Here is a 23,026-nt window from a genome sequence, read left to right as displayed (position 1 = left end):
AGCGCAGGTTGCCAGATTGACGTAAGTGTACCTGAATATCAGCTTAAAGGCTAGTTTGAACCGTATTCTAACTAAGAGCAATGGCAAACGATAAAAGAAATATTTTTTCATTCTAAAAGAAATTTTTGTTCTAACCAACATGTGAAATTTCCATTTTTGGCACGGCTTCTATTTCTCCCTGGTGAACAACAGAATAAACAATGATCTCTTCAGGTACACCTTATGTGCTTTATGCAGTGTTAAATGCTAATAATCGGAGGTTTAAGGGCATTTAACATCACATTTATTGCCATACTAAAGCAGATAGTTTACCTCAGATCTTGAAAATAAAATAAACCGTTTGAAATTGAAGAGCCTTGCACGATGACTGCAAAGCAAAGTTCTAAAACAAATATCAATCATTCAGGATGTACTGTTTAACAATAATATTAAAGGTTTAATATGTATTAAATAGATTATAAACCTTACCATTACATGAGTGAGTGCATATCCTGTACTTTTGAATGGCTGTATTTAAATTTCTGTTGTGTTTTGTCTGGTGCAAACAGCCAAATTTCTTATACCTGCAAATCTCGTCACGTGTTGTTAGGCCACGGGGTTACAATGTAGCCTGCTCAACTAATGTTAAATGTTAATATAATTCATATTATTTACTAATTAATAACCTAATGTGGAACTCTTAATCTGCTTCTCATTTCGGAGCCTGCTACTGTCCACTGAAGGTTGCATTTTTAGTCGCGGACACATGCTTTAAGAGCCTTTATTTATGAACGAATGAAATACACTGTTTTCCAGCAAGGCAACCTGAGGTGCAGAAATATAATTGGCTAAACTGGCATTGGGCAGGTTAAAAGAACAAAAACCAAGACAGCTTTCCAGCACCAAAAGCACATTTTCAAAGCAGTATATCTGACTTCAACATTGTTTTTCGAATAAACAAAAATGTTCACTTAGCATGTTTCTTAAATATCTGCAAACATATTATGGTATTTTTATGATTTAGAGGAGTCAAATACGAACATACAACGCCTTTAAAAATTTAACAAGACTACATAGAGCAGTGGTGGAAATGATGACCGTACCATCGGTTTTGCTGCTGTGATGGCTCTTCTCGTGCGTTTCTGTGATGTCTTTGAAAGAAAAGAGAAAAAGCACCATCTCCCCCTTCTCATTCTTAATGGGTACAATGTCCAACAGACACCAGAACAAACTTCCTGTTAAAAAAAACAAAAACAAAAAGACTGTCAGATGCACACAATGACATAAAACAGTAAATACATCATAAAAATATCTTTATAAAATAGAAAATTAAGGACAGCTACTCAAATTGTGGTAATCTACCTCATACGTTATTTCGTTGATGCCTTCTTGATTCTTGATTCTTTTTCTTTTTATTGCTTTTTATTCTTTATAACAAAAAACTAAATTTCAAAAGACACACACTTACAGTATAAATGGTTTCATACATTTGTATGTGATAGTCAACCACTTACAAAAGAGAAAACAAAACTAGAAAGGAAAATAAAAACAAAAAATAAAAAATAAACAATATATATATATATATACTCACTGTACACATACACAAGACACAAATACACCCACCAGCAGTCATTTTATTATGCGCTAAATAAATTTAGCCTTCTTTCTAATAAAATTCTTATGCTAATATTTAACTATTCAAATGTGCTTTGAGATGTACAGTATATGATTATAAGGCATTGAGGGGCTCATTGGCACAATATCTACAGTAGCTGGTGGCTGAATAAAATAAAACAGATTAAAAGCAAAGTTTCATTGCAAATGGATGCTATGAATTACTCAGTCTGGAAATTTCATGTAAACAATGAAGGATTTTTCCCCAATGCATTTGTTGTTTAGAATTCAAAGGGTGCCCTCTGCTTTGTGTCATTCTATGAATAAGCCTGTCAGGTTTTATACTGCAAGTATCTCAGGGATCTCTTCTAAGTCCCCTATTATTCTCCATTTTCACCACATCAGAGCCATCATCTAATTGCCTGGTTTAAAAAATTTATTTTATTTTTGTGCATAAGTAATTTATCAATACAGGCAAAAACAAATGGAAGACATTCACAAGACGCCAAAAACAGATTCATAATAGCTTACAATAGACAAAGCATTTTTTGTATTTTTTTACAGCTTTGAGAGACAAAAAATTAGTAAAAAGGTGATTTTGAAAGTCTACATTTGTGGATAAAGAACTTACCATTTAAAATAATAAAAATTAACAAAATTGTATAACAAATAATTTATTTGTTTATTTAAAATTGATATTTTTTTTTATTTAAAATGTATTTGTTATATTAAATAAACAAATAAATTATTTGTTTATATAATAACAAACAATTTATTTTGCATTTAATGTTATAAACATATTATTTTGAGCAGAATAATCAGAAAAAACAGCCTTTCCAAAACAATGGCACACTCTGACAATCAACAAATAAGTGAAATAAGGATTCCTCACTGTTTTTACAAAATTCTTTCTCATTATCTGAAATTTGGAAAGTAAGACGTTGGTTGGGTATATTTTATGTAGAATCTTTAAATGAATTCCTTTTACTTTATTTGAAATGCAATTATTTTTATGGTAGCTGCCATGCTTTTCTCCAGTCAACCTCCCATAATAAAGGATTTAAAAAAAAATCCCTCTTGGAATAACTGTATTTTTATAACTAAATACTTGCCTTATGGCTTTATTAGTACATTTTTTGTCAAACATATTTTTACCATCTATCAGGAAATTATATTCTTTATTTTCTCTCTTATAATAGGTCAAATGACTGCACATTAAAATAACGAGTCCTGAGGGGATAGCTTGGATCACTTTCAAAAATTCTTTAAATTTAACAGGAAAACGTAACTTACATAAAAATGATTCATATGAATAGATCCTTAAAGATGAATCAAATAAATCACTTAAATATAAAAACTCATGTTCCAACCATTTCTGTAAATATAGACTCTTTCCTTTAACAGTAATTAAATCAATATTCCAAATTTTCTTTCTGTGAGGAGAAAAATTATGCACAAAGCAAAGTTTCCGAGCCAAGAGTGCTTGCTCATGAAATTTGGATAATTTTACTGGTAATTTAGATGGTAAAAAATTGCAAGTCGAAAGAAACTTTAGACCATCCACCTTCTTGGATAAATACTGTGACAATTGCATAGTTTCTCTTATCATTGCTATGTCAATGACACACAGCTCTACCTTTCATTTCATTAAGATGAACCCATGGTAGCTGCAAGAATGGGAAGGATGTCTCCACTTAGTTGAATAATGATCACCTACTAATTAACCTGGCAAAAACTGAACTTCCTGTCTTAACATCACACATTCAACATGGCTTCTCAATCCAGCTGGGATCATTTATCATAACCCCATGTAGTTCGGTAGGGAATCTTGGAGTGATCCTGGATGATCAGTTGTCCTTCAAAGAGCACATTGCTGACACTGGTCTATCATGCAGATTTGCACATTTTTAACATCTTAAAAATAAGACCCTTCTTAACAGATCATGCTGCACAACTATTAGTCCAACTCTAGTCATTCCAAGGCTGGACTACTGTAATGCTCTTCTAGCTGGTCTCCCATCCTGCACACTCAAGCCCCTAATGATGATCCAGAATGCAGCAGCTCATCTGGTCTTCAATGAGCCAAAGACAGCCCATGTAACACGTTCAAGTCTCGGCTGGGTCAGGTTTAATTTCGTTGTGTAGTTTGTATGTTCTCCCTGTGTTCGTGTGGGTTTCCTCCGGGTGTTCCAGTTTCCCCCATAAGTCCAAAGACATGCGGTATAGGTGAATTGGGTAAGCTAAATTGTCCGTAGTGTATGTGTGTGAATGAGTGTGTATGGACGTTTCCCAGTGATGGGTTGCAGCTGGAAGGGCATCCACTGCGTAAAACATATGCTTGATAAGTTGGCGGTTTATTTTGCTGTGGTGACCCCAGATTAATAAAGGGACCAAGCCGAAAACAAAACGAATGAATAAATATATATGAAAATCCCAGACCTAATTCACAATCTAAACTGCCTGGATTTTTTTAAACCTTAGAACTTGCCAGGCATGTCTCTATATTCTTCTGGCCATAAGCAAAGAAAGCTTGTGGCAGATGCCTTGGTCCAGCCAGATGTTCCATTGCACAATATGTCACTGTCTAGCAACTACATTTACAACATGTGACTGTTACTTATTGTTCAGTTGCTACATTGTTGTTTGCAGCATCTGTAAATCTACTCTAAGACAAACATCTAATCAGAGGGGTATAATCATATTCATAATTATAATCAGTGGGGACCTGGCACGCCAGCACAATCTGGATTGTTTCATGATTTCCTCTTTTTTTATATGACACAAAAGATGCATCAATTAAGTTTTTGTAATCACATGGTGGCTCTGGCGTGCTCAATTGTGGATTAAGGACTATAAAAACCACAGAATAATGGAATAACTTCCTAACAGCTCCCTTATATGAAAACTTACTGTCTATCCCCTATTTTACGCAAGGTTGCAGTGATTAAATAATGTGTAGACTGAAAAAGACTTAAAACATCTTGTAAATGTGTCACCATCTAACAAATCATTTTTATAATGACCATGTCAGTTGAAGTTTAGTGGACAATCAGTGCCAATTCCTGAGAAAAGTAAGTGGACTGAACTGGGAGAAGAAAAGTGCACGAGAGCCTTGACAAAAACAAAAAGGTCACTGGGAGAATTCAGGAAAGAAATACTTTTGAGTATATGATTTAATCTTTATTGCAGTGACTAATATGTTTTTGACTTGTTCTGTCAACTGATGCCTTGTGTTGTTGTATTTTCTAAACAACCATGTCAGCAGAACTATGGAAGAATCCTTCTCTAATTTCCCCATATCAAACTTTGCATTTTTGTCCTAGAATATGACTATGGTATACAACTTTCTTCATGGTTCTGTACTGTACATAGTTAAAGGAATGGAACACTCAACAAGCTAGAAACATTAATTACTGTACATGCCCATCTCGCTCACCTCATTTTTTCTGCATACTTTACACTATAAAACATGTTGGATTCCACACAATTCCTTCATGTTTTCCCAACACAAATTCATTTAACTAAAACATTTTAACAATTTAAGTCAATTTAATCCAAAACAATTAAGCTGCCCCCCATAACAAACAAAAAATTGTGTTGTTTTAACCTAAATAAGTAGTTTGAACAAGCAGCAAAAGTTATTTTTCATCTTAGAACTATGCACATTTAAGAGATAATTCAACCAAAAATGAAAGTTAAATTTTATTTACTCACCCTAAAATAGTGAGGTTTTAAACTTTTTTTTTTTTTTCAAAATACACTTTATTGTGTTCAACAAAAAAAGAAGAGAGTCAAATATAATTATTTTCATTTTTCAGTTTAAACATTCTCTTCAATGGCATCCATGCTCAAACAACCACTGATAAGGTGTATCAGTTAAATAGATAATAGACAATTAATCAATCATCAATTAATTGTTTGCGTCCCTAAACCAAACAAAACAACAAACAAACTGTTAAAAACAGCCTTCTCTTAGCAGCTACTGTATAAAATGCTGCGCTAAACTACAATGTACAGTATAACAAGAATATTATTACCATTCTTCTTGTAGAACTGGACCTCAGCCTGATACTCCTCCTTGCCCTCCATAGCTTTCTTCACACCCTGAACAACCTGCTCACTAGTGCCTGAGCCATAAAGAAAATGACAGCTGCAATTCTTCTGCATCACCTCTGTTCGTCCAAACCCTGTCAGCTCACAGAATCCATCAGAACAGTACACAATGGGATAGCCACGGTGACCCTGAGCATTCCCAAGTAGGAAATTGCTGTCTGTGGGACAGAAGAGAGAGAAAGATTATCAATGTTGTATTACATTATTATCCATATTGAGAATTCATCAATCTCCCCCTATGTGCAATATATATATATATATATATATATATATATATATATATATATATATATATATATATATATATATATATATATATATATATATATATATATATATATATATATATATATATCTTATGTATATGTAGAGTTTAATTTATTTACTTAAGATTAACTTTTTTTGTTATTCACAAAATTCACAAAAATATAATTTGTTATTCCCATGACTTAATAAATAATAAATAAATAACAGTGTTGTTCAGTAAGCAACAGCAAGGTACAGTATGTGCTTGTTTAAAAATGTATTTAAGAAAAAACTGTCTACCTGTGAAATATTCACTGGATTTTCCCTTTGACAAACAGCCCTGATCAACATTTTTATTCCAAATGAAATGTTGTATATAATAAAAGATTGTTAACATTGTATGTAGTAATGTATGTGATCTGAAGTTCTTTCAGTAAGTCATTTGTTAGTACCAAAAGCTCAGCTTCAACTGCTATAATCACTGCGCAGGAAAGCTGTCTCTACGGCAACAAGAGGGCAGCTATTTTGGGCGGCGAGTACACTGGCGCTCTGTTACTCAGAAGCATCAGCATTGTGAGGAAAGAGGAGGAGCTGTGTCTCCAGAGGTGAAGGTAACATTACTGACACATCACCTGTCTCTAAATTAAATAGTATACCTTAAACTGTTGTAAGAACTAAAGACCAGTGCCACGAAAAGGAACATCATTAGCATTACCATCATCTTTTTATGCACTTAAAACATAAAACATATTTTTAATAATAATAATAATAATAATGATAATAATTCCTTACATTTGTGTAGCACTTTTCTGGACACTCAACGGGTTTTACAAACCTCCTTTAAAATCAGTAAAATCACATTATAACCAGACACTTACAGTATTTGATTAGAAGACTATTATGTATCATCATTGTAATATAATACAAAAACATTGTTTTCTGAGATTTGATAATATGAAATATTTTGCTGATGCTTATATGATTAATTTTTTTAAATGGATATGCTCCACCTCCATTATGTGAGTTTGTGACAAACCAAAAAAAGAATGGTAGAGCAACATGATTTATTACTAGGGGAGACTGTGCTGTTCAGTTTAAACGTACAACTTGTGCACTGTCAGTCTTCTCAGTTAGAGCCAGCCATTTCTGGAACACTCTTTCTATTATTTTAAGAGGTATTACAAATTATTTGTTCGTTCCTTTTCTTTTCAGCTTAGATCCCTTTATTAATCTGGGGTCGCCACAGCGGAATGAACCGCCAATTTATCCAGCAGATGTTTTATGCAACAGATGCCTTTCCAGCTGCAACCCGTCTCTGGGAAACATCCATACACACTCATTCACACTCATACACTACAGACAATTTACCCTACCCTGTTCACCTGTACTACATGTCTTTGGGCTGCAGGGGAAACCAAAGCACCCCGAGGAAACCCACGCGAACACAGGGAGAACATACAAACTCTACAAAGACATGCCAACTGACTCAGCCAAGGCTCGAACAAGCGACCTTCTTGCTGTGAGGCGACAGCACTACGTACTGCATCGCTGCATCGCCCTATTACAAATTATTCAACATTTAAATACAGTTGCAATCAGAATTATTAAATCCCCTGAATTATTAGCCCCGCTGTTAATTTTCCCCCCAGTTTCTGTTCAATTTCTGAGAAGATTTTTTAAACACATTTCTGAACATAATAGTTTTTATGACTCATCTCTCATAACTGATTTCTTTTTATTGATGACAGTAAATAATATTTTACAAGACACTTCTATACAGTTTAAAGTGACATTTAAAGGCTTAACTAGGTTAATTACGTTAACTAAGCAGGTTAGGGTAATTAGACAAGTTATTGTATAATGATGGTTTGTCCTGTAGACTATCAAAAAATATAGCTTAAAGGGGCTAATAATTTTGACCTTAAAAAGGCTTTTAAAAAAATTAAAACTGCTTTTATTCTAGCCAAAATAAAACAAACAAGACTTTCTCCCGAAGAAAAAAATATTAAAGAACATACTGTGAAAATTTACGTGCTCTGTTTAACATCCTCTGGGAAATATTTAAAAAAGAAAAAAAAATCTAAAGGGGTTTAGTAATTCTGATTGCAACTGTACAAGTTAAAGAGACGGCTAAAAGCAAATCAAGATTGTAATCATGTGTTATTCTTTTTATGTAATACTTATTATATGTTTTATCCTTTTGATGTATGTAACTTTAATGATACGAGTAATAATGTGTTTACTATTTTAGGTTGCCTTTTTTAAATCTGGCAGTGGGCAACAGATAAAAATTTGCCCTTGTGGCTAACTCTGGCTTATTTAAAGTTTTACTGTTGATTAATGAGCATTGTCCCTGGTAAATAAATAAGTTTGAAATTTCAAATCTCAATGTTAAAATCAAAACAAACTGTAGACTTCAAACTTTGGTTTGAAGAACATTATATACTGTAAATTTAGAAAAAAAAGACTTTTGGTTGCGAATCAATGACAGCCCATAGAATCATGTGGTAAAAAGTATGACAAACTGGGAGTCTAAACAATGCTGATGGATTTTAAACCATTCAGAGACAGAAGCAAGTTCATTTGACACTTTCTATCAGGACATTCATAAGCAAAAGTATCTTTTATAAGATTGTGATTTTTTATTATATATTAATTAATCATTAATTATTGACAGTTAACTGTATAACTTGCTGCCTTTTATGCCCCTTTGTCAAGCTGTCACTGTTCATATATACACTTTATACATTGATGAGTGATGCAACGCTTAAATTAATAAAGATGTGCGAATGCCTAAAAAATCCCTGTTGTTATAAAATTCATAATGAATAAAACATTTGTGCAGGATAAACTTCTGTAAATGTTCATGTTACTATGTGTGAGGAGAATGAGCAGGATGTTATTTAATTAAATAGATTAAGTTTGCATGTAATCTGTAGTTTGCAGTATGAAAAGAAAGCTCAAATATGAGTATTGTATGTCACTTTTTAAATTTTTCGATTTTTGTTTTGTAGCTGACCATAATCTATATATTGTGAATTAGTTATGGATGATTATTTTCAAATGTTTATATCGTATGTATATGTATTGTATATATCATTACATTTATTGGCTGTTTAAAAGTACCTATTATGTTTTATAAGTTTTTTTTTTTATAAATTCATTTATTATTAATAAGTATACATAATTTGTCATTTAATTGTTTGAATTTTGATATTTTATAAGGCATATACAATAACAAAAAATTCTTGTATTGTAAAACTCATAATGATGAAACATTCATGCAGGATACACAAGCTAACATTTTGAAGTACTGTTGCTATGTGTGGTGGCATGAGAGAGAGATGTTATTTATCAAAAGAGATTAAGTTTGCATGTAAGCTGTAAGACTGCACCCTCATTCGTATTAAAAGAAATCTCAATTGTGAGTATTGTTAAGCCACTTTTTGTATCCTTTTCCTTTGTTTGTGTTGCGTAGCTGACCATAATCTATATTTTGTGAATTAGTTATAGATGATTATTAACAAGTGACTGTGTCAATCTGTGTTTTGCTTTGTGATTTAATTTTAGTTTTTGTGTCCAGACATTTTGAGGCATTGTATAATCCAAACATATCGGTACACTCATTAGCAGTTTGAAAGTAACTTTTATGAGGTTGTTGTTTTTTTCTTTGTTATAAATTAATTAATTATTATATATTATTAGTCAATAAATTGTATTACTTTAGGCCCTTTCTAAGTCCTGTCAAGCTGTCACTATTCATATACCATATATTTTATACATGAGTGATGCAATGTAGCTTCTCATTAATAAAGATGAATGCCTGAAAAATGCCTGGTGTTGTAAAACTCATAATGAAGAAACATTCATGCAGGATACACAAGCTAACATTTTAAAGTGTTGCAAATGAACATGTTGCTATTTGTGGTGACATGAGAGAGATGTTATTTAACTGAAGAGATTAAGATAAAATGTAAGCTGTGGTTTGCACCCTCATTACTCATTAGTATGGAAAGAAAGTTCAAATGTGAGTATTGTATGTCACTTTTTGTATCTTTAGATTTGTAAATGTCAATTTTATTTATCAAGCACTATTAAACACAACCAAATGTTGACCAATATGCTGCACAGTACACATCACAACAGAGTTAAAACATAAAATTATAGCTAAAACAGACAATTTTCATTGATAAAATGCCAAATCAGGAGGTAAGTTTTCAACCTAGATTTAAAAACAGACAGGTATAAAGCAGATCTAATACAGGGGGGCAGAGCATTCCACAATTTAGGAATTAAACTAGCTGCTGTGAAATCAGTCACCACTGCATTTTAACCTCAACTTGCATAACAATCTCTGGTTCAATGAGTGAAGAGACCGACCAGGCTGATGGTTAATTAAAATTTCTGGCGGATAAGAAGGTGCCAGGCCATAAAAATGACTTTATAGTGCACAGGCAGCCAGTGCAAAGATCGTAAAACTGGTGTAATGTGGTCATGTTTCTTGGTACTCGTTGAAAGCTATGCAGCAGCATTTTGAACTAATTGAAAACAGGATAAGGTTTTCTTACTAATCTCAAAGTACAATGAGTTACAATCCTCCAATCTAGTGGTAATTAAAGCATGTATTATTTTTTCAATTTTTTTCTAGATAGAATAGATTTGACTGTTTTTAAAAGACGAAGCTAAACGAAGCAGGATTTGACCACTGCAATTTTCTGAGCATTATGAATTATCTATCTACTTGAGCTTTGATCATCCAGAATTTGTGTAGTGTAGCTGACCATAATCTCAATGTTTGTGAATTATTTATGGACGAAAATTATCAAATGACTGTGTCAATCTGTGTTTTGCTTTATGATTTTATTTTTGCATTTTTTTCCCAGACATTTTGATGTATTGGATAATCCATCCATATCAGTACATTCATTCACTGTTCGAAATGACCTTTTCTGAGGTATGATTATGGTTTTTTTAATTATATATTATTCAATTTTTAATTATTATATATTATTGCTCATTTAACTGTATAACTTTATGCCTTTTACGTCTCTTGTCAAGCTGTCACTATTCATACCATACACGTCATACATGAGTTATGCAAGGCAGTCTAGCAGTCGAATGCTTGTAAATTGCAGTTTGCAGCCTCATTAGTGTGGAAGGTTCAAAGTATGCGAGTATTGTAATTTTAGATTTTTGTTGTGTGGCTGACCATAATCTATATTTTGTGAAATAGTTATGGATGATTATTATCAAATGACTGTGTCAATCTGTGCTTTGCTTTATGATTATATTTTTGTATTTTGTAGACACTTTGAAGCAATGTTTAGTCTTTAAAAACAGCCTATTAATTAATGGATTAAAAAGGTTCTTCTAAGGCAAATCTAAGGCAGGGATTAAGAAAGCAAACAGCGTTGTCCCTATAGGCTTCCGCATTTCCCATGGCACACACAGATCTCAAAGATGCATGCATTGAGAGCCTTCCTGCTACCACAAAAGAGAGTTATTTCCTATGATAAGACAAGAACAGACACAACGCATATGATGTCAGTGCACTACACCTACAGGATAGAAAACAATACATTATTTTTATTATGCCTTAAGGCAAAAAAAAAAAAAAAAAGCCATTCAAAATGAAATCACCCATCCCTATTAAAAATGTAACCTACAGTGCTCCGCATAATCGAGTACACCCCATTTTGAAAATAAAACTTTTTTACCCTCAGTGAATATAGGCGATGCATTTTGGTGCATTTAAACAAAACATATTTATTAAACAGATATATTTATTAAAATAATATTTTAGTCAGCATACATATTTAGAAATTGAAAGTTAACACAATTAAATTTAAGCAAAATATTACAAAATAAAATTATAACCCACAAAATTTCAACAAATTTTTTTCAATGTTTTTACTTCTCTTGATTTTTCCACTTTTTAAAAATTTGTATTTGACATTTTTCTATAACATAAATTTGGGTGTACCAGTTTTTGCACCGTTATTGTAAGTTATTTTGCTAGATAAGCTGCAGATTTGGCTTCAGTACTGACTAATCAAATGCATATGCACTAATATAACATTGTATGGCTTCCTATTAAAAATATAAATTTAAAAGATAGATTTGTGAGGGGTTTACTCATTTATGCTGAGCACTGTTTATATGTAAAATATTGTTTCTCATTTTAACAGAATTGCAAGCCCCAGGGACCAAATCCATAACCGTGGCATATTGCTTTCCCATGCTGTCCGAGCTGTAGAATAATTTAAGACTGAATATTACTCAAGACTGAATCAACAAACTACATAAGGTTATTCAACCACATTTGTATTTGAAGGGCAAATCTGGTAAGTAACTTTTTAGGAAGCATACTAAATGATGACGCAACACATACAGTCTCATTGTACATAATTAATGTGTGTTCCTTCGCTACCGTGGCAGTATCAAAGCTCAGTGCTCCTCGAGGGGTTCATTAAACCTGATGTTTATAGCAGCTCTCAGTATTATAACACACTGACAGATTCACCAACTTGTTAGTAGGACTCTAAAGCAGTAGGATGGACTGAGTTTGACTTACAGAAACCTATTTGAAATTAAATATTTTTGTACATCCATTTGGCAACACTATAGAAATCAAATTCTATTAAGAACTCTCATTTGTAAGAATATGCATTATTTTCCATTCACATGGGTTTGGTGTGTGTGCATTGGTGCCAGTACTTACGAGTGCCATCGAAGCGGGTGGCAATAGTGTCCAGGAAAGTGTTCTGGGGTGCCAGCAGCCCCTTCATTACTGGCATGATGCCAGGTATCCAGAGTCAGCAGATGTTTAGGAGAAAAGCCTGTATGAAGCATCAATCCTCACTACATCCCAAAGAAAGGGTGGCCAGGGCAGATGTAATGTACAGCAGAGAGAGCGCATCCTCCACGATCCAACTGCCACCCAGATGAAGACTCTTTACTGTATACCTTAGCCAGCTTTTAGAGTCCAATAGATGTCTGACATGGGAAACAAACAAATTCTTCCTTCTCAATGCATACATTGATGTTAACTTCCACTAGTTTTTATCCCTTTGTCTTTTCCCTCTCACCCATGCACACCTGCACAACAGAGGAAAATCCAGGAGATGTGCATCTCTAGAACATCGTGGTTTTGTTTTTGTTCTCTAACACGGAGCCTCAGAGACATTTCTCTTCCCCCCTCCTTCTCAATCCCTTTCTCTCTTTGCCGACACACACTCTTCATTCCCTCCAGTTCTCAGCAGCCAATGAGAACACAGATATAGCAGATAGCATCCATTCCTGAACAGATCAAGTGACATTCAGTTCACAGCTTCTCATCTGAATCCAGAGAGAACTGAACAAGAAGGTTTATTAAACAATTGTTTAAAACAAACCAATAAAGATTATAATCTGTGTTTGTACATTTTATAAATGTTGAAATGTGAGCTATTGTATAAGCTTATGCCATAGTAACGAAGCATCATTATGCTTTAGTTGATATTATTATTAATCTAACTACAAAATGCCTGAAAAAAAAAGTCATTCATGATAAGTTAAGATTTCAAATTTCAGTTTTTTTAATATGAATTAATTTTAAATGGTAAAATTCTCCCCTAGATTTTTTTAAACAAATACAATTAAATATATATTTTTTATTATTCAGATTTTATCCAGTTAAACAAATTTTACAGTTCAAAAATGACATTGATGTCTCTTGCTCTTTCTGTAAGACTTCTTAGTCTGTTGCTCAGTTACTTAAGCAATGTCCCTTTGTTAAAACTTTCTGGTCTGATGTGAATACTCTAATTGTTTAAAAGATTTGTAGAGATTTTTCTTTAAGCTATAGACCTGTTGTTTTGGGGTTTTACTCTAAAGAAAAAATAATTCCTTAATTCAAGTTTTTGTATAAACCTCATATTATCAGATTTATTTATACATAAGCGTAAATATATTCAAACATTTTAAACGAAAAACACAAATTTAGCATTACATTTTATTTTTTACTTTTTCATTGTCTTTCACATTTTAGTATACCATTGTTATATTTGTTTATCTTTTTTTAAAAATAATTATTTTAAATGTCATTATTTATTTTTATAGATTACTTTTTTCATTTCTCATTGAGTTTTTTTGCAGCATACCATAGTTATATTACTTAAACATTTTTTTATTTTTAAATTGTATTATTTTATAGATTTTTTACTTTCTCATTGTCTTTCATTTAGTTAATAGCATGTTCTATTTTTTTATTTTATTATTTTTTAATTAATAAATTTTTTACTTTCTCATTGAGTTTCTTTTGAAGCATGCTATTGTTATATTCCTTTAAGATTTTTTAAATTTTTTATTTATAATTTTTATTAATTTATTTTTTTAAAGATTTTTTTTTACTCTCTCATTGTCTTTCTTTTTGTAGTATACCATTGTCAGACTTTTTTGAATTTACATTAGTTCTCTTGTTGCAAAAAACATAATATTTTTTTGTTTGTACTATACCTATATCTGTTGTATTTTCATTGTAATTGCCTGTTGTTATTGCATTAAAAATATTTACAAAAATAATAAAAAGAAAATGGTGAACTACTACTGTATGACTATAATCATTGTTTAAATCAGGGCTGCTCAAACCTTTTCTTTTAAAGAGACAAAAGCCAAAGTTGATTGAGGCTTGTGGGCCGAAATATAGGTGGGGTAATTTACCATGGTTAATTTTCTAATTTAATTAATAATGTTTCAAACTTTTTAATTTAAAACAAAGTTTTTGCCTTGATTTTCTAGCAGATATTTTCTGCATAGTCCTCTATCTGTCGAGTGACATTATTTACATTTTTAAAAATCTGATTCGTTTACAAGATTTAATTTAAATATAAGATTGTTGTCGCGCGCGTACTCAAGAGCGGTGTTGTCGCGCGCCTACAGAAGGGCGGGACGGAGGGTGTGTCGCGTCGCGGGGGCACTTTTGATCATTTCGGAAGGGCACTTTCTATCCAAGACTGAAAAGGGCATGTGCACTGCACAGGTTGAGCCCTATGGGTGCATGTTTCTGCCGGGAAAAATCACACGTGATGTGAGCTGCTGACCCTGAGCTGTTATCACAGAAAGGGCGGGCGGGCACCCTACTTAATGATAGACGCGCGCACGTTTACTTTATTGAACAGAACCTGCATAGGCTGTGAGTAAAAGGTAAAAAAGTTGTAGTTTGTGGCGCAGAGTGATTGTTTGTGTCGCGCGCAAAGTAAGAACAGCACTTGAAACCGAAACCGTGCACTTTATTATAATAATCATATTGCATTTTAGAGTTATGATTGCAACAAGCATTTTATATGTTTTTTCTTTCATAGGAAACCAGTGGTGTAAAGTAACTAATTACAAATACTCAAGTTACTGTAATTGACTAGTTTTTCTCAGAAATTGTAATTTAGTAAGTAGTTTTAAAAATGTGTACTTTTACATTTCCTTGAGTACATTTTTAGTGCAGTATCTGTACTTTTACTCTCAATAATTTCCTTCAACCTGCAGTTACTACTTTATTTTTTCTTGATTATGGGAATTAGAAAAATCAGTCCTGTAATTCCTGTCCAATCAAATCACACATAGAAGGTAAATCGCATCATAATGAGCTACTTCAAGACATTTGCACTTTACATTGCAGCAAACCAGGCCCGGATTGGCTAATCGGGAGGACTGGGAGAATTCCCGGTGGGCCGGTCCGTTTTTTGGCCGCGAGGGCCGGTGTATCTAATGTTAGCTCCAGAATCTGTTGCTCTCAGCAGTCACACTTTTTAAATTAATGTATTTATTTACTTGACCACAGTCTTCTTATTCATTATTTTACCGCAGCTCTGCTCTTTTTGTCTATTTTCTTGCCACCGACCCGGGTTTGATCCTCATCGGAGTAAAGACATATAATACTGTTAAGGTTGTTGAACATTTGAACTTCTAAAGCAGCTGTTTTCTCAAAAAGGCGTGATAGTGTCATTAGAAACTGAATTGGAAATGACCTTATTTTAATATAGTCAGTCGTGAACTGAGGTGGGCCGGTCTGAGGCTTGAAACTCCATGGCTGAAAAGGAGTCCCACTCTGGCCCTGCAGTAAACTGTATTTAAAAAGCATTAAGTGTCCAAGAAGATGTTTAAAATCTTTACACGCATTGACCCAGAGACTGTTTAGATCAGGGATGCCCAAAATTCAATACTCGGTCCTGGAGGGCCGAAGTCCTGCAGATTTTAGTTCCAACTTGCCTCAACACACCTGCACGGATGTTTCTAGAAAGCCTAGTATGAGATTGATTAGCTAGCCCAGGTGGTCTAATTGGGATTGGAACTAAACTTTGCAGGACACCGGTCCTCCAGGACCGAGTATTGAATTTTGGTCACCTGACATCACAAGCTAAATCTAACCTAATATTAATGTCTATTAACATATTAATGACATAGTGTGCCTGCTGGACAATAACTAAATGCACTACAGAATGTTACGTTTTCTGACATCCACAAATTACATGTAAATCCATCAACTTTTAACAGCATAATACTCACTACTCATGAGTACTTTTAAAAAGGCTACTTTTTACTCCTACATTGAGTAATATTTACAACAGGTACTTTTACTCTACTCACACTTCATTTTTAGGCAAGTAATGGTACTTTTACTTAAGTATGCTTTTTCAGTACTTTTTCCACCACTGTAGGGAACACAGAGTTGTGTATCAAAATAAATGTTTACAGTGTCAGTATAACTACTCTAGCCTATATAATGTTGATTTTACCAGTGAATTAAATGGTCAAATAATCTTGTCAATGACAGATTGCAAGCATAGGCCTATATCTCAAACATAATTCAACATCAGAATTATTATAAGTAGAATAGAATTATTTAAAGAAACCAGTAGACCTACACATAAAATTATTGTTGTTGTTTTACCATATGCTTGAGAAAAAACAATAATAATTGGCGACTCATAAGTTTTATTTTACATATACAGAATCGTGAGAAAATCGGGATCTTTATTTTAAGCAAAAAAATTGCGATTCTCATTTTAGCCAGAATCGTGCAGCTCTACAGTTATGATTATCATAAAATATTAGGTATTATGAGGTTGTATACATTATTATAATGCATTTAGAATGCTCTCATAATCTCCTATTTATATATTGTACTGTTAATATACTGTACTGTTAATATACTATACTGTACTCTGCACAAGACTTTGGCCAGCGGAGAAATTAAAATGGTCGTGCCCAACTGAGTCTGGTTCTCTCAAGGTTTTTTTCTTCACTCCCATCAGGTGAAGTTTTTTTTCCCTCTCCGCTGTCGCCACTGCCTCGCATGGTTCAGGATTGGTAGAGCTACGCATCGATGAATTTGCTCTTCAGTGTTTGAACTCGCAGTAATGATTAAATCACACTGAACTGAGCTAAACTGAACTGAACTGAACTTAAACACTAAAACCTGAACCACACTGTTCCAGTTACTATGACCATTTATGTGAAGCTGCTTTGACACAATCTACATTGTAAAAGTGCTATACAAATAAAAAAAAGCTGAATTACTTCAAAGGCTATGTTTTATAGATAAAGTGCTAAAAACAATTTCTCTTTCTATACATTTTCTGAATTGTCATGTGAAATATCTGTTATTTCTGAAAACATTTCTTTTGTGTTTTAAACAATAAAACAATTTAGAGACTAGACCTTTACCTGCTTACAGCTTTACTGTAGTTTCTTATACTATTGTACTATTATTGTAGTTCTCTGTTAGAATCTGGGCTTATTAGTCATTTTAATGTATTTATTATATAGCTGATTTTATCTAATGTAATCCAAAATGTGGGACTATAGAAAACATTTTATCCTGAGGAAGCAATAACATGAAGTGATAGAATGGTTTCAAAAGAAGTTCAGAGAAATACAGCTAGAAAAGAAAGAAAATAATTTCAATTAAAGACCATTCAGTCCTGTAGTTTAAGCCTTTAAATTAAACTTTTTTCTCCTTGCGAGAAAAATCCTCCATCTGTTTATATAAGTCAAAGATCTTAATTTCTCTGAGGATCTGAGTATCTCTCATACACAGTAGGAAATGTGTGAAAGATAGATTGATTCTGAAACCCCTGGAATGACTTTTCACAGTATCTGTTGACAGATGCAGTCTTGTAAATCCTCACTGGGTCAGTGAAGGATAGCCAGACTGTTTGTTCAGGACATTCAAACCCGCCTGATTCATACCAACAGATGGACCATATGCAAAATGGGAAACTTCATTATAAAATAAATTACATAATTGATAATTCAGAGCAGTTTGGGCAGTATAAGGGATATCTACTTCACATTTGGCAGATGGGTTTAATGTGACTGACCATTCAATGTATACAAAGGAGAAACAAACTTTCATAAACACAAACATTTTTCTAAAGATTTTGTTTTTGGAAGTGTTCCTAGTTAATTCAGCTCATCAAACCCTTATATTTGACTTTCTATCATATTTTTATATATCTGTGAGGTTTAGACTTATTAGTTTTTACAAATTTAAGTGGATTAAACATAAAACAACCCCCCCCCCCCCCCCCAAAAAAAAAAAATAAATAAATAAATAAATAAATAAATAAATAAATAAAAAAAAACAAGAACTGTGTTGTTTCAGCTCAATTTAAATACGAAGTTTGAACAAACAGCAAATGTCATTTTTAAATGTAGGAGGTATCGTCATTATAATGAAAACTTCTTTTTTAAATGATATCTCATAAGACTAGCAACTAAAACACAAATATACTGTATATATTAAAGACCATTCAAAGTATAAGCCTTGAGGTACTCCATAACAAAATTTTAATCCATAAGTTTCAATATTTTTTTCTCTTTTTTCTACATTTATTGCCACAATTTTATAAATGTCAATTAGTTATGATTTGAACTACGCAAACAAAAATGAATGCTGCAGTTGATAATATAAAATATAGCACTAAGGTCCAATAATAGCTACAGGGAATTTCAATTGTGATCTGACAGTATAACAGAACTTGAAATTCCTTGCAGATACAGGTTCTCTACAAGAATGAAAATAAATTTTATCATATACTTCTATATTGATTGAAGAGTAATAGTTTAAATCTTCATTTACAGTTTCAAATATTCTGGTATGTCAGAACAGAAAAAGAGAAGTCTCAGTGAATATATATTAAAAATAAAAATAATAATTAATAATAATAATAATAATTCCTTACATTTGTGTAGCACTTTTCTGGACATTCAAAGGGTTTTACAAACTTCCTTTAAAATCAGTAAAATCACGTTATAAACAGACACAGTATTTGATTAAAAGACTATTAGGTATCATCATTGTAATATAATACAAAACATTTTTTTTCTGAGATTTGATAATATGAAATATTTAGCTGATGCTTATATGATTTTAATTTGTTTAAATGGATATGCTCCACCTCCATTATGTGAGTTTGTGACAAACAAAAAAAATAATGGTAGAGCAAAACGATTTATTACTAGGGGAGATTGTGCTGTTCAGTTTAAACGTACAACTTGTGCACGGTCATTCTTCTTAGCTAGAGCCAGTCATTTCTGGAACAAACTTCCTATTGATTTAAGGGGTATTACAAATTATTTATTTATTCCTTTTCTTTTCAGCTTAGTCCCTTTATTAATCTGGGGTCGCCACAGCAGAAGGAACCGCCAACTTATCCAGCACATGTTTTTAGCAGCAGATGCCCTTCCAGCTGCAACCCATCTCTGGGAAACATCCATACCCTCAATCACACTCATACACTACGGACAATTTAGCCTACCCAATTCACCTGTACAGCATGCCTTTGGACTGTGGGGGAAACCGGAGCACACGGAGGAAACCCACGCAAACGCAGGGAGAACCTAAGCCATAAAGAAAATGAATGAATGAGTAAGTGATTATTCTCACACTGAGACAAAAACAATAATGTATATACAGAAATTGCATATTTTAGGGCTTGATTACACTATACAGTAAAGTTTCTTGTCTGTGATTTAGGGCTACAGAAATCTCACTTAAGAGAGAGAGAGGTGCATTATAAAGTTCAGTTTGAAAGACAACCGAACAGTAGCAAATATTAAACTACAATAAATAAAATCTGTAAATGTCACTTTAGGAAATGTTCTAAAAACTACATTTGTTAAAGAAATAGTTTTGTGCATTTAACCAGTAATAATATAATCAGATATTTTATCATTTATATGTCAAATAATGACATTCCAATGTAGTCAAATTAAAACATGAATATTTTAGTCTGCAACTCAGTGTCGAGATATATCTATACAGTACTTCATCAACTGGTAAAAGAAAAAAAGGTAACACTTTATTTTGATGGTCCTTTTGAGTATTAGTAGACTGTCTGCCTAATATCGGCTGCTAAAGAGATATTTTACTAACTATAAGAAACTTTGCAAGTACTTGTCAACTTACACTAACCCTAACCCCTACCTAAAAGTCTACTTAAAATCTAATAAGAATTAGTTGGCATGCAGTTGCACTGTAACTTAAACTCAACAAATAAAGTGTGACCAAAAAATAAAAAATCTTAAAGCGGTTTCTTATAGTGGTAATTTTAGCCAGGGTCATTTTATTTCTAAATCAGCATTTCATCTAATAAAAGAATTCAACTAGAATCAAGCAACCATCAGAAATAGGGCACTGCTAAAAATATTAACCCACATACAGTGAAGAACAGAGGACAGACCTCAGCCAGCAGAAGAACAAGGGCACAAAACCTACTGAATGCTTCTCAAGGATTCTGTGCAGAACAAGAATCTACATATCTAATAGCATTTTCTGCTGCCCCAGTACAGAAATAGCCATCAAGAAGACGTAAAATAAAAAAGCTCTTTAAAATTTAAAGGTATGGTAGCTGCAGGTAACTTATAGATGAAAATTCTGCGGAAGTGTCTTCTTTTTATTAAATGTGCCATAGAATGAAAATTTAGATAAAACTAAGCATAGATGAATAATATGTGTTCAGTACATAGAAATGACTGTGAGTATCACGAAAGTAGATGCTCCATTGCAGATCTAAATGCAGCATTTATTAAACAGAGAACAGTCAGGCAGGCAATGGTCACAATCAGGGGTAAACCCAGAAGAGTCGTCAATAGCAGGCGAGTGGTCAATCTGAGCAGCAAACAAAATACAAAAAAAAAAAAAATACAAACAAAGAAATCAAAGATCTGTACACGGGAAGACAAAGCAAAATGTGTCATATTGTTCACTTGACAGCTTACAAGACTTAGCAATGTATATGTATGTTCGAGAGGTGTATAAATAGTCTGTGTAATTAGTCCTGAAAAGCTTCAGCTGTTTCTGTTTGCAATCATGGGGGATCTAGGCCAGGTGTGTGAGTGAAGTACACAATGGGATTTGTAGTGCAGATGAATGTGAGTGTTTTCCAGCAGCCTGCAAGAGCAACACTGCAGGCGATCATAAAAGTGAGCCTCAAACACCATTGTTTCCTCATTCTCATAAAAATCCTCTGAGTGGAAAATCCCAGTGGAAGCACATAAGAAAAACAGATTCTGAAGATCTAATTAGCATGAGTCATTAATATGCATGCCCAAGGTAGCATTTGTCTGGCCACAACATTTCCTAGTGAGATAACAACAACATATTTTTCAAGTATATCTTACACGTTTTCAAGTATATATAAGGTTGTATTAAATAAATACAGAAGCTGGCCACATCCTTTTCATTAGATGTCTTTAAAATAATTAAAGTAAAAAGAAATAAACGCTTAAAATTAGTGGTGGGCTGTTATGCCGCATTAACGCGAGACTGTAATCGAGCAATAAAAAAAAAAATTATCGCCGTTAATCTATTCTCAAAGCTGGGTCGGGAGCTGGGTCTATTCTACACAAGCTATGATGACTTTCACCTTGATATTTTAGCATGGATGTATACTTGGCCGAACTGCACTGTAAGTGGTGAGAACAAGTCTTCGAACCTGTGTGTATTCTGTGAAATTACCACATCAAATGTGACGGGCTAACATGGATGCAGTTCACTAGTGTGAATCTGATTAATGTTAGCTACACATCTGACTATCAGGCACCTGTAGAGTTTATGCATTCGAGTAAAACAATAATAAAAAAAAATAAGATGGGCCGGGTGCTTTTTAAAAGAAATGACGTTGAATGAAAGTCAAACCGGCGAGCGTCTGACAAAAAAGTGCCATTCTGAATCAAATCAGCAGGATGCCTTTCTGGATCTTTTACTTACTTTGAAGACACTACTGTCTACGTTTACATGGACATCTGTAATCTAGTTATATGCCTTAATAGATAATTAGGGTGTTTACGTGAAGTGCTTTCATATAAGAGTTTCCTGTAATTTTGGGTGACTATAACTGCAGTTCGGCAGTTTAACATTCACTTATAAACATTTCATTCATCCCCCCGTGTCAAACTGTGGTATGTGACGCAAATAAAGAGTAAGGACTGGTGAGAGTGTTATGAAATTTAATACCGCAGCGGCGTGTGTGGATCTTATCGGAAAATATCACGAAAAGTCCTACATGATGGTAGTACTTTGATTTCGGAGTTTACTTCAATAATGCCACTAATATATGCATACTGCACATCTTAATTTCATTCTTACTTTAGTCGGATTAAGGTAATCAAAAAAATAAATAAATAAATCACTGTTTCTAGCTTATGTAGGCCTACAAGTCAAAACTCATGAACGAATAAACAGTTAGTAAACACAATTAAAAATTAAACAGGCAGTTAGAATAAAAAAGGCAGAAATTATCTGAAGCATGCAGATTTTCAGCACTAACTCGAAGAGCCATGAGGGTTAAATACATCTTTTGTTTATATTGTGATATTTGCCACATGTGTTTGTAATGATGCAAGAAACACATGTAAACTTCTCTATGACAGCCATCTACCTGCACTTTCGAATGCTTGTTAATTTTTTTTCTGACAATTTAAGTATGATTATTTTGCATGTTTATTTTGAAGTACACAAAAAAGTCCACACAATTCCTTCATGATGTCTGTAATGTCAACAGAGTTGAGGATCCAAATGCAGGTTTATTATGAG

At 33.1% G+C, this 23,026-nt stretch overlaps 1 protein-coding gene across 3 annotated transcripts in view; it reads right to left on the bottom strand.

The window, feature by feature from the left end:
* kcnh4b (potassium voltage-gated channel, subfamily H (eag-related), member 4b) overlaps positions 1-19,830 on the bottom strand; it is a 77,939-nt gene extending 58,109 nt beyond the window's left edge. For 2 of the 3 annotated variants that reach the window (XM_073918295.1, XM_017358510.4), the window contains exons 1-3: positions 12,674-13,197; positions 5,631-5,864; positions 1,083-1,214 (exon numbers count right to left, since the gene is read on the bottom strand). In XM_073918295.1, coding sequence (XP_073774396.1) covers positions 1,083-1,214; positions 5,631-5,864; positions 12,674-12,749 — 442 coding nt within the window. In that variant the 5' untranslated portion in view covers positions 12,750-13,197. Of the gene's footprint in view, positions 1-1,082; positions 1,215-5,630; positions 5,865-12,673; positions 13,252-19,748 lie in introns of those variants that run through there. The other variant, XM_073918294.1, reaches the window with a different exon arrangement.
* Positions 19,831-23,026: the final 3,196 nt, after the last annotated feature.

Source organism: Danio rerio, chromosome 12 (genome assembly GCF_049306965.1).
Source record: "Danio rerio strain Tuebingen ecotype United States chromosome 12, GRCz12tu, whole genome shotgun sequence".
NCBI lineage: Eukaryota > Metazoa > Chordata > Actinopteri > Cypriniformes > Danionidae > Danio > Danio rerio.
The sequence above is the reverse complement of the archived record's forward strand: the minus strand, read 5'-3'. Positions and strand labels throughout refer to the sequence as shown.